General features: G+C 35.8%; 2 protein-coding genes across 3 annotated transcripts in view; one reads left to right on the top strand and one right to left on the bottom strand.

The window, feature by feature from the left end:
* Positions 1-246: 246 nt before the first annotated feature.
* LOC111480804 (SH3 domain-containing protein 1-like) lies at positions 247-4,020 on the top strand. Of its 2 annotated transcripts, XM_023125971.1 has the most exons (11): positions 247-669; positions 807-920; positions 1,189-1,258; positions 1,402-1,550; positions 1,759-1,860; positions 1,937-2,137; positions 2,269-2,331; positions 2,514-2,669; positions 3,164-3,238; positions 3,324-3,407; positions 3,736-4,020. In XM_023125971.1, the coding sequence occupies exons 1-11, from the start codon at positions 610-612 to the stop codon at positions 3,748-3,750; spliced, it is 1,089 nt and encodes a 362-aa protein (XP_022981739.1). In that variant the 5' UTR covers positions 247-609; the 3' UTR covers positions 3,751-4,020. The 2 variants fall into 2 exon arrangements, with proteins under 2 accessions (XP_022981739.1, XP_022981738.1); XM_023125970.1 differs by lacking the exon at positions 3,736-4,020 and having other exon boundaries at positions 248-669; positions 3,324-3,693.
* Positions 4,021-5,374: 1,354 nt separating this feature from the next.
* Positions 5,375-10,968, bottom strand: part of LOC111480801 (LRR receptor-like serine/threonine-protein kinase FEI 2) — a 9,336-nt gene continuing 3,742 nt past the window's right edge. The window contains exons 6-14 of the mRNA XM_023125966.1: positions 10,259-10,330; positions 9,694-9,765; positions 9,481-9,552; positions 8,863-8,957; positions 8,442-8,609; positions 7,988-8,320; positions 7,049-7,306; positions 6,788-6,921; positions 5,375-6,089 (exon numbers count right to left, since the gene is read on the bottom strand). Coding sequence (XP_022981734.1) covers positions 5,877-6,089; positions 6,788-6,921; positions 7,049-7,306; positions 7,988-8,320; positions 8,442-8,609; positions 8,863-8,957; positions 9,481-9,552; positions 9,694-9,765; positions 10,259-10,330 — 1,417 coding nt within the window. The 3' untranslated portion in view covers positions 5,375-5,876. The remainder of the gene's footprint in view (positions 6,090-6,787; positions 6,922-7,048; positions 7,307-7,987; positions 8,321-8,441; positions 8,610-8,862; positions 8,958-9,480; positions 9,553-9,693; positions 9,766-10,258; positions 10,331-10,968) is intronic.

The raw sequence follows: 10,968 nt of genomic DNA, 5'->3' as shown, positions 1-10,968 counted from the left end.
AAATATATAAATATTTTAATAAATTGAGTTATAGGTTACAAAATGGAATTTTAATACGTTGAGTTGGAATATTTAAAATATTTAAAATTAAATTAATAATTTTTTAATAAAAGGATTAGGGAAATTTAGTACATTTATTAAAAAGAATAAACCAATCAGAAGGAAGACAGGTAAGGGATGTCCACATGGAAGTCACGTGCGATTGCAAAAGCGCTTTTTCGCCGTCGAAAGCAATTGCCGTAAAAGTCGGTCGCATTTTCCAGTGTTTCTTCGTTTTCATCTCCCACTTCCAATTTTCCTCCCTGTTTTCGTCTTCATCTTCTGTTCTCAATCATTCAACGTCAAATTAACAGAAAAAAATCGGTTCAACGAGAGGATGAGCTTGATTTGATCATCTTCCTTTTTCATTTTTTTGTTGCTAATCGTCTTGAAGATCTCGTACAGTTTCCAGTTCACTCTGTTCTGCTGCGTTCTTCGTGTTTTTGTTGGGATCAGAACATTGTTTTGTCTTATGATCAAGTTTATTTGATGAGACTGCCTTCTGATTTTCCGTGAGAATTGAGTATGAGTTGATCGAGTGGAATCGCGTTTGTTTTAGGAGTTTGAAGTATGGAGGCTATTCGGAAGCAAGCCAGCAGATTCAGGGAACAGGTTGCGAAGCAGCAACAGGTTACTTTCGCTTTCATTCTAGTCTTTCTTTGGAAATATTTCTGAATTCTCGACTGTTTTTGTGATTTTATCTCTCCTTCTTAGTGGAGTTCAACTGGTGTTTTTGTCTTCGTCGCTTTATGTTTGTTGTTTTGCAGGCCTTGATGATAAAATTAGGGCATTTCGGCACGGAATCGATCCTGGCTGATGAAGCTGAAACTCAGTGCAGTCAGCAGCTTCAGAATCTTTACAATTCCACCAGGGCAACTAAGGTATAGTCTCGGTGATTTTTCTTTTTCTTTTCCGTATGATATTTATTTACGAATTCAAGATAATGTGATTCAAGGATTGAATTTTAAATGCACCGTGAATTAGAAGTTATGTATCTATAATTATGTTTAAGCTTGCGGGGTTTAGTTTGCTTCGTTCTGATGTGCTTGGTTTCTTCGTGATTTCTCTCAACCCAAATAATCTTATCAGAAAAGGCATTAATGTTATTCTAACCAATTATTGACAATGTGAAATGATTGCATTCGGTAGCATTTCCAGAAGAGTATTGTTCGAGGCGTTGAAGGCTTTATTTCTGTGAGCTCAAAGCAAATGGCGATCGGTGAGGATTATGTTTTCGTTTTTAGTTTTGCCATCTTTCTCTTTTCCCGCTTGAAGTTTTTCTTTCTACCATGCATTTAGCTTCTTCTCGTACGAGGATGTATTCACTATATGTATGTACTCAAAACATTTTTAAATATCCAGTGAGAAGATTAGCTGATGATTGTAGCAAATATGGAGCCAATGACCAAAATAGCTGTCCTGCCCTTGCAACAGCTGTTCATAATTTCAGTACATCCCATAATTCAATTGAAGAAGAGAGGGAAGCTTTACTTGGAATCCTGGGTGATCAGGTAATTCTCTCCTGTTTGGTTATGCAGAATTTTGGTCGATTAGGGTGATTAGTAGTGATTCGTGCTGAATTTCTGTGACGAACTCAAATATATTTGACGACTTACAATGAAGAAATATTAAATTGTACACAATTCTTGGGCATCTAGTGTTATCCTTTTTCTATTTTCTTTGTTATGTTTCTAATTGTGATGCAGGTATAAACTTCAGGTATGTGAACCTCTACGGGCACAAATAACAGGGGCACCTCTGGAGGATGCCCGTCATTTAACTCACCGCTACGATAAACTGCGACAAGAAGTGGAAATCCAGGTAATACTTGATCTCAAGTTCAAAGATAAATGTATGCTGCTAAGGAGTTTTAGTGAATTGAATATATTCTCTCTAGGCAGCCGAAGTTTTGAGACGCCGAGCTAAGTCAAGGGACTCTTCTGTTTCAGCCGAGAGTGCCATGAGGCTTCAAAATGCAGAAGCAAGATTATCTGAACTTAAATCAACAATGATGGTTCTAGGTAAAGAAGCAACCACTGCTATGCAATCGGTTGAGGCCCAACAGCAACAAGTAACTTATGAAAGACTTCGTACTATGGTATTGCTACATTTTATACTCTTATCCAATCTATCATGCTATTCCAAACCTTATTATTTGGATTATTTGTCTGCACAGGGATTCAGTGAGAAATCTACTTAAAAGCATGTTGTGGTAAATTCATTTTGTAGGTGGACGCTGAGAGATCTTACCACCAGCATGCCCTTACTAATTTAGAAAGGCTGAATGATGAGGTTGGTTACTTTCCTCAGTGGCTGACTCGCAATTCGTATTGAAAAAGAACTGCCTCTTATCTTCTTACATTTGCTTGCATTCCGACAGAATCCATTTTACGTTTACCATTTTCGTATTTCCTGTTTATGTAAGAAATATTATGACGGCATAGTTTCTTTGATTGTTTATTATTGGAGGCCAGTTAATTCTGCTGACGCAGTCAGATGGGTCTTTGTCACAATCACCAATTAGAAATGGAGAAGAACATGATCAAACATCTGAATTCAAAGATACGAAGTCGAATGAGTCTGATTCTCAGAGGCTTCTTAATGAAAACAAGGACTACATTATTGCAAAAGTAAGCTGTCTCATCTTTTTGGGGGTCTTGTTCATGCATAATCCACCATTGCCACATCCTAAATAAAAAGAGGAACTAAAATTCAGATCCATGAGTAATAAATAACATGTGAGAATATTGGGATTATTCCAGTGTCTAGTACAAAGTCTCTGCAAGGAGCATCCTTCTACTTCCTAGATTATGTTAAACCCTGTGTGAAACAATGTGTTCGGAAGGGGATATGGGACACAAAGTTGAACATTTGGTTTTGCTGACAGTTCGACACGAATGCAAATGCTTGAGGGGGGAGGAAAGGATAAATTTATGACATATATAAGGTCGTTCATCTTTGAGATCTTAGAATCATTTGTGTTTGTACAATATTTTGTATTCTTCATAGCCATGTCATATTTTCTCATCGTCGCTGGTGTTTTGAATCTTGTGGCTGAGTACTTATTATGCATTCTGTAGTCATGCTGCTTTTAGTTTTTATTACAGACAATGTCATCTTGCAGGTTATCCACCCATTTGAGGCTCAGGCAGAAGGGGAGTTAAGCTTATCCATTGACGATTATGTCACGCTTCATCAGGTACGACTTTAACACATATTTTTCAATCAAAAGGAGAAATACTAAAATTTATACTTTCTATAAATGCTTCTCGATGCTTTATCAGGTGTGGCCTAACGGATGGTCGGAAGGAGAATGCAAGGGAAAAGCTGGATGGTTTCCCTCCGCATACGTCGAGAAGCAAGAAAAGGTATCGGCGAGCGAGTTATTGCAAGTACAATCAACTTCTCAATCTTTATCTTGTTCTAAATCCCCATGAAGCTCCCTCCTCATTACATTTTATTCATATACCTTGCGGCTGCCAGTGTTCATTTGTGATATCTATCATGTTCAAAACCAACTGTTTTCATTTTTTCTTAAATGTGCCGAAGATGAAGTAAATGTTGTTAATATATTATTATTATTGTTTAGTCTGTATTTGAGATTCTGAATTTACTCTGTATCAATTCTTGATATTATTATTTGTTCGATTGATAGATTGATAATGATTTTGAAATTGTACTTGGTGTGATCCAAAGGTAAGCCATGGATAATCCATCGAATCAAGGGGACTACTTGAATTGCATGGTTTGCTTTTCTGCACATGCTATCTGTTATAGCTGAATCTCAAATCTCTCTTCCCAAAAGAACACAGGTCATGCCTAACTGTCCCACTCTTCAATTATTGAATTGTTTGATATCTTTTCTTTGTTCTTGTGTTCCTCTTTATCATTGATAGTAAGTTTACCATTTGGCAATATTTCTTGTCTTAAAGAACATGATAAAACAAATCCCATTATGAAAAAATTGTAAAAAAAACTTGTGTTTGAATACTTTTATTTTATTCCGTTTAGATCTTGAAAACTTCATAGTTCTGTCATTTAGGTCCTTTTTGGATTTTCTGTCTGGCCCTTGAAGTTTTCCTAGAAACTTTTTTTTTTTTTTTTTTGCCATTGCAGGTTAAATCTTCATATTCGAGTTAGCTTAAACCTTAGTTACCATTTGGTTGAGATTTTCTTTTTTAATTCCAATATAAAATGTCCGGATGAGAAGATTTGAACTTTTTGGTTGATGTTATCATGCCTTCACTGATTACACGTCAATACTGAGTATAGTTCAACCTTAATTGATTTCACTTCTTTCTTTAAGGTTGGAGATTTAAATCCATATACTCTTATATTTCTTGTACTAAAAAATCCGTTCAAGTTAACTTGTTAGTTTGATGTCTACATTGATACATACGTGATGTGATGATGCATCCTGAAAATTTAATAATGAATACCGAAAATGGATTGTTGTTAGCTACTAACAATAATAAATGGATTTAAGTGTCTTATTCAAAGATATGAGGGAAGGAGATGTAAGGGCATATATATGGTTTGGATTTTAAATATTGATCTTCACTTAGCATACTTCATCTTCACTTATTATTATTATTATTTGAAATTGGGTAAGTAGTTGGTTTAAGCCTTTTCTAAGCACAATAATTAAGATACCTCTCCACATTTGTGATGTAATTTTATCTTTGAAAATAAAACCAAACTTGTCAAATGGACCAATTTCCTTTTTTATATATATTTAGGTTATTAAAATTAGTTTATGATAACGAGATGTCTGAAGGAAAAAAAAAGGATAGCTAATGTAGCAGTTCAAGCCCACTACTAGCAGATATTGTTTGTTCTGTTAGTTTTACTATTTTAAAATGTGTTTGCTAGGGAGAAATTTCCACACCTTTACAAGAAATGCTTCGTTCCCTCTCCAATTGATATGGGATCTTACAATCTACTTCCTTGAAGGCTAACGTCCTCGTTAGCGTACACCACTTGGTGTCTAGCTTTGATACCACATTAGATTGCACATCAGTTGGAGAGTAGCCATAGCCCTTTGTACGGAAGCAAATCAAATATCAATCAAATCTAGAATATTATTGCATGCATCTTTTATTTTTCACACCTTTATCTCAGCAAAAATAAATAGAAAATTTTGTTGTGGAAATTGAAATAAATGGTGAGGATGAGGATGTCCCATTCTCTAGTTCGATAGCGCACATTATCAAAGCATCTACAGTTGTGGTAATATGTCGCTCGTGTTGGAGGGCGTTGCGATAATCTTCCTCGCTCGTCACATATTGCAGTGGTTGCTCCCCAAGATCAAGCTTATGGGTTGATTAATGGGAAATAAACCAAAAATACTAATGTGGGTATTGTACGGGAATTCTTACAGAAAATAAAATGTTACAAAACTGATTGAAAACCAATCATGTACACTTAATTTAGAGTCCAAAGCCACAGAAAAATTACAAAGAAAGCAAATTAAAAAAGGAAAAAAAAAAAAAAAAAAACTGACGTGGAATTTAATTTACATACGAGATCCATTGATCCAATGCACCAAGCGACGCAAATTGGGAAGCAGTTGGTTAGAGAAACAGCAAATGGGAGTGTTTTGAATCCTCTTTGAAACGGTTACTGATGAACTCCATTAAAGCTCAATCACAAAAGCAAGCAGAGCAGCAGATTGGGTGATAAATGATGAATTTTCAGAAAGAACTAGAGAAGAGAATCAAATAGAGGAGCGAACCTTGAATCCTTTTTGGCTCTGATTCAACAGCTTCTTTGAACGTTATATGCGCCCTTCCATTGGCTGCCATGCCTGTCTTCTCTTCTACTTATACAACAGCTTATTAATCTGTATCATAGAAATCACTTGGGCATGGAGTCATAACCTCAGACTCCAATATCTGGACCACCCTGTGCATGGTGGGGCGTTCTTCTGGACTCGACGAAACGCATTGGATCGCGACCGCAACTAATGCGTCGAGGCTTTCTGTTCGCATTCCCTCGCACTGTACATCAATGATTTCTCGTTGTCGGCTCTCTGTAACTAGAAAGTTTAACTGAAAAGGGAAATGTATGGGTTAGAAGAGCCTTTTGATATGGACATATCTTGAGTACAAAGTGCATGTCTATTGAGTAATTGCCAATGGTTAGATATAGTTTGAGCGCTCAGAATTTAAGACAAATCGACGAGTGGCAAGGAGAACTAGAAAGATAGATCTAGGGAGGCTAGGTTTTTAGTAACCTTTTGTACTTAGCTCTTAGTAGTGAGGTAAGGAGAGGAAAGGTTGGCTTATTTCTATTGTGAGATCCCACGTCAGTTGAAGAGGGAACGGATCATTCTTTACAAGGGTATAGAAATCTCTCCCTACGCATTTTAAAAACCTTGAGGAAAACCCCCAAAAAGTACAATATTTGTTAGCGTGGGCTTGAGCTGCTACAAATGTTATCAGAGCAGAACACTGAGCGGTGTGCCAACAAGGACACTGGGCTCCTAAAGGGTGAATTGTTAGATCCCACATGGGTTGGAGAGGAGAACAAAACATTTCTCATAAAAGTATAAAAATCTCTCTCTAATAGACGCGTTTTAAAATTGTGAAGCTGACCGCGATATATAACGGGTCAAAGCGGATAATATTTGCTAGTAGTAGGTTCATATTTGTTACAAATGGTATCAGGCCGCACAAAAGCATAACACAGAATTTATTACAGAATTAAAAAGAAAGAATCTATAAAATTCAGGAGGAAAGAAGCATACCCAACCAACGATGTTTAGCCCCTTTTCAATGAATGATGCATCGGTGGGACGTTTGCCACTCAATACTTCAAGTACCAATACCCCAAAACTGTACACATCAGTCTTTTCAGTAGCTCTACCACTTTGCATGTACTCTGCTCATAAAGATTAGCATATACATATTTTAAGTCAGAAAATAGTTTATTTTTCTAGTTCAATATATGTATCAGTAAAGAACAATTGTTTTAAACCTAAAAAAGAATCACATTATCAATGGCTTACCAGGAGCCAGATAACCAAATGTTCCTGCAACAATAGTTGTAATATGTGATTCTTCATCCGCTAAAAGCTTCGCAAGTCCAAAATCAGAAACTCTAGCCTCCAAATTAGCATCAAGTAAAATGTTGCTTGATTTTATGTCTCGGTGAATGATCCGTGGTGAGCAATCATGATGCAAATATGCAAGTCCCTTTGCAGCTCCCATGATAATATTTAAGCGTGCATCCCAGTCTAGTTGCTCAGATACTTCAGTACGGACACCTGATCATTTTCCACATATAGGATACCTTAAATCATAGTTGGAATAATTTTCTCTAATTATATATGGCTGTACATTCCCTTTCAGCCTCTCTTTCCTTCCTCAAAATTTCAAGCATGTTGTATTTACATTCTCGTTGTACGCAGAGTAAAGTAACAAGAATCACACACACAAGTCCTTTTCTGTTCCCCTACTGTATCAAGAATTGCACCTATCATTTTCCACATATATAATTTATTAAATCATATTTGGATTATAAAATATCGTAGGTACAGTTTTAAGAGAAGGCCTTATTGCCGATTGGTGAATAATTTTCTTCTTCTACAGCCTGCGGTGGCCTACAACTCGGAGTGCTTGGGTTTTGACGATACTATCCTTCTTCAAGTAATCAAAATGGACTATGTTTAATTATGTTTACCCCACTATGGGATACCTTTGGGTCTAGAATGTATGTCACAAACAGAAACAAAAATCTAGAACATGGATGAATTCTAACATATTACTAGACTTGCTAGTTGCTTGCAGGACGGAGGAAAATGTGGTAAAAGAATAAGGTCTCCAGAAGTAACAGGCAACTAACAGCTATGAGCAGCTATCCAACTACCTACTTCAGTATCTTTTGGCATGATACGAAGTGCACTCGAAAAGAATGAAGCATAGAAATGATACATCAGGAATCTTACCGTGTAGTGCCTCATCAAGGCTGCCTCCAGGAAGGAAATCATAAATTAACAGCTTTGATGTAGGAGAATTGCAATATCCTCGCAAATTCACAAGGAACCTGTGCTTCATGCTTCCAAGTATTTCGAGCTCTCTCTCAAAGAAACGATCAAAGCCTTCATTCAATTTCATGATTCTTTTCAAGGCAAAAACATTGCCATCATCCATTGCAAGCTTGTATACGGTTCCAAAGCCCCCACATCCTATTATGTGTTCTTCATTCAGTGTCTCAAATTTCTTAATAATATCTTTAGATGAGTATGGCAAGTCTCCGTGAAACATTACACCCGAAGCACCTGAAGTAGCAAGACGGTATTAAATGACATTTAGAACCAGGTAATCCTTCAAAGCAAAGCCAACACAAGAAAAGCTCAAATAAATGATTTAACTGGTGGGGAGGAAACAATGGATAAGTACCTCCACAAACGTCCAGCACTAGACCTTTACTGTCATTTTTTCCGAACTTTTTATACAGAAAACAACCCCAGAAACACATTAGGGCAACCAGCAGTAAAGCACCCACAGTTGCCGAAGCACTTATAAGTAGTCGGCCAGAGTACTTCTTCCTTACAAATTGATTTTGCACTACAAAAATTTGAACTCCCATCAAAATATACCTCATGAAAGTCAGGACAGAGTTACTCTGATAAGTAGTCTTGATGTTGAGTTCAATAAGAACTTCACAATCCTAGAAACATAATAAATCAAACGGACGATAAAGGACTAAATATTCCCTTATGACAAAGGCTCACTACATCAAGTTTCCAAGGGAAAGGAATCTCAATAAAATAAAAAGAAATATTTGCATTATGGCAGAAAAAATCAAGTGTAAGTTAACCTGAGAATGGTGAATCATTTGTTCCAGGTGTCTCTTTGTCATCTTTGCACATAACATTTATTTGCTTCCCGCACAAGCCACGGTTTCCAAGAAATCTAAAATTTGATTAGTGAATCAATTATAAATGAATTAATGGTGAAGGCTTACCTGCATTAACAAATTAATTCATTACAAAGCCCTTCAGATGTAGTGTTTGTTGGAGCAACCTAAAATTTTTATGGAAAGGGGCAGAGTTCTCTCAACACTCAAATCTGTTTTTTCGAAGGAAGAGATGTATTCTCTTCTCAAGTTCTTCGTTTTTTTTTATTTAATTTGATGATATTGAAATCTCTACATATATGATCCTTATATAGGTCTTTTGGAACGTTTCCATGGTCATACATATACCAAATGTTAAACAATGAATTGAATAATCTAATAATAAATCTAACTCCAAAATATATCCAATGAACTTCCTTTTCAAAATATGACCATGTGCACCCATATAATTAGATGAATTAAGTTTATTCATTAATAGTGTTTCCTATATGATTTACCAGGACTGGCAGCTACTTCAAAACCATATTACGCATCTCATTAGTTTAAATAAAATATCATAGATCTTCAGAGAGCACTTACGAGCTTTCCGAGAAGTTGATTAGCACTCCAACATTCGGTATTGATCCAACCAGAAAATTGGCAGACATATTTCTTCAAAATGACCGATCAAATCCAAAATTATAGATATCAGACTTAATATATTTGAAGCAGGAAGTCAGTCGATAAAAAAATAAAAAAATAAAAAATTTATACCAAGCACTGGAATAAAGAAAAGGAAGAAAGACTGCTTACAGGGTAGTAAGCTTGCTCAAGTTCCCAAGCGAGATGGGAATATTTCCACCGAGCGAGTTACTTGAAATATCTCTGCGATTTTTTTTTTTTTTTTTTTTTTTTTTGAAAAAAAAAATTCCAAAATAAGATTGAAGACGAGATTATTCCAAAAGAAGAACAATTCCTAACAGATTAATAGCAATAAGTTACTCATAATAATGCTTTCATGCGTGGAAGGCATAGATGTTAGCGTCTGTGTGCATGAATGTGTATAGCCATCACGTGCAAATCATAGACATTGAAATGCCCATAAAATGATATTTTGAATACACTAAACATTATGAGGATGGAAGTGGTGACAATGACATGGGAGACTCCGAGAGGTCAGCTGACGGGTCCTACAAAACTATAGTTGGTGTTGGCGTGATAATATGGTTGTCAGTTCTTGGACAGTGAACTGTTCGACGTATTGTGATTGCATTGTAATTCCAAAACGATTTTCTAATGATTGTTAGTTCGTCAAACTACAAGAAATAATAAATATCTGACTGTAAAAGATTACAGGAAAAAATAAATTAGAACTTACAAATTTTTAAGTGCCGAAAGATTGCCCAATTCATTGGGAATGAACCCACTAAAGTAATTACCCTGCAGAAACCTGAGAAAAATAAATGAAAAGTGCAACTCATTTAATTTTTTTAGCAAACATGATAGGGATGTGGAATTGAAATCATATGAGATAGTTTCACAGGAACCTAAGTCAACTTTTAAACTACAAGAAAGAAGTAAGAAATATACTATTCTAGACCTTGTTAAAGAAACACCTTCAATTGAGCACAAATGTCTAAACCCCTCCTCCCCAAACGAAATTATAACACCAAAACAGAGAAAAAGTTGCTATCATTTTAAAGGATACGGCCACCAGCACTCACAATAAAATTTTTAGTTTCAATACAAAAAGATTACTGGAAGTTTGATCATATGTTGTGTACCAATTAAAATAACACAAAATCATTGAATTAAATGATGAGATTTTTCTTTTAACTCAACAATGCAGGATATTTGAATATCTGACCTCTAGGATTGATATATGTTGGTAGACCCATGCTTATTTTGGTGAAATTGAATACTGGGTAGTGCATACCGTAAATGAACCATCAATTATTTATGAAGTTATAGATTAAATCGTGTGCAACACAGGTTAAGTTGTTAGTTATTTGCACTAATTAGGATGCAAATATGTTGGCTGAAACTGTACATAATCTTAACTCTCCCTCCCCCTCTCCACACCCCCCC

Source organism: Cucurbita maxima, unplaced genomic scaffold (genome assembly GCF_002738345.1).
Source record: "Cucurbita maxima cultivar Rimu unplaced genomic scaffold, Cmax_1.0 Cma_Scf00006, whole genome shotgun sequence".
NCBI classification, from domain to species: domain Eukaryota; kingdom Viridiplantae; phylum Streptophyta; class Magnoliopsida; order Cucurbitales; family Cucurbitaceae; genus Cucurbita; species Cucurbita maxima.
The sequence above is the reverse complement of the archived record's forward strand: the minus strand, read 5'-3'. Positions and strand labels throughout refer to the sequence as shown.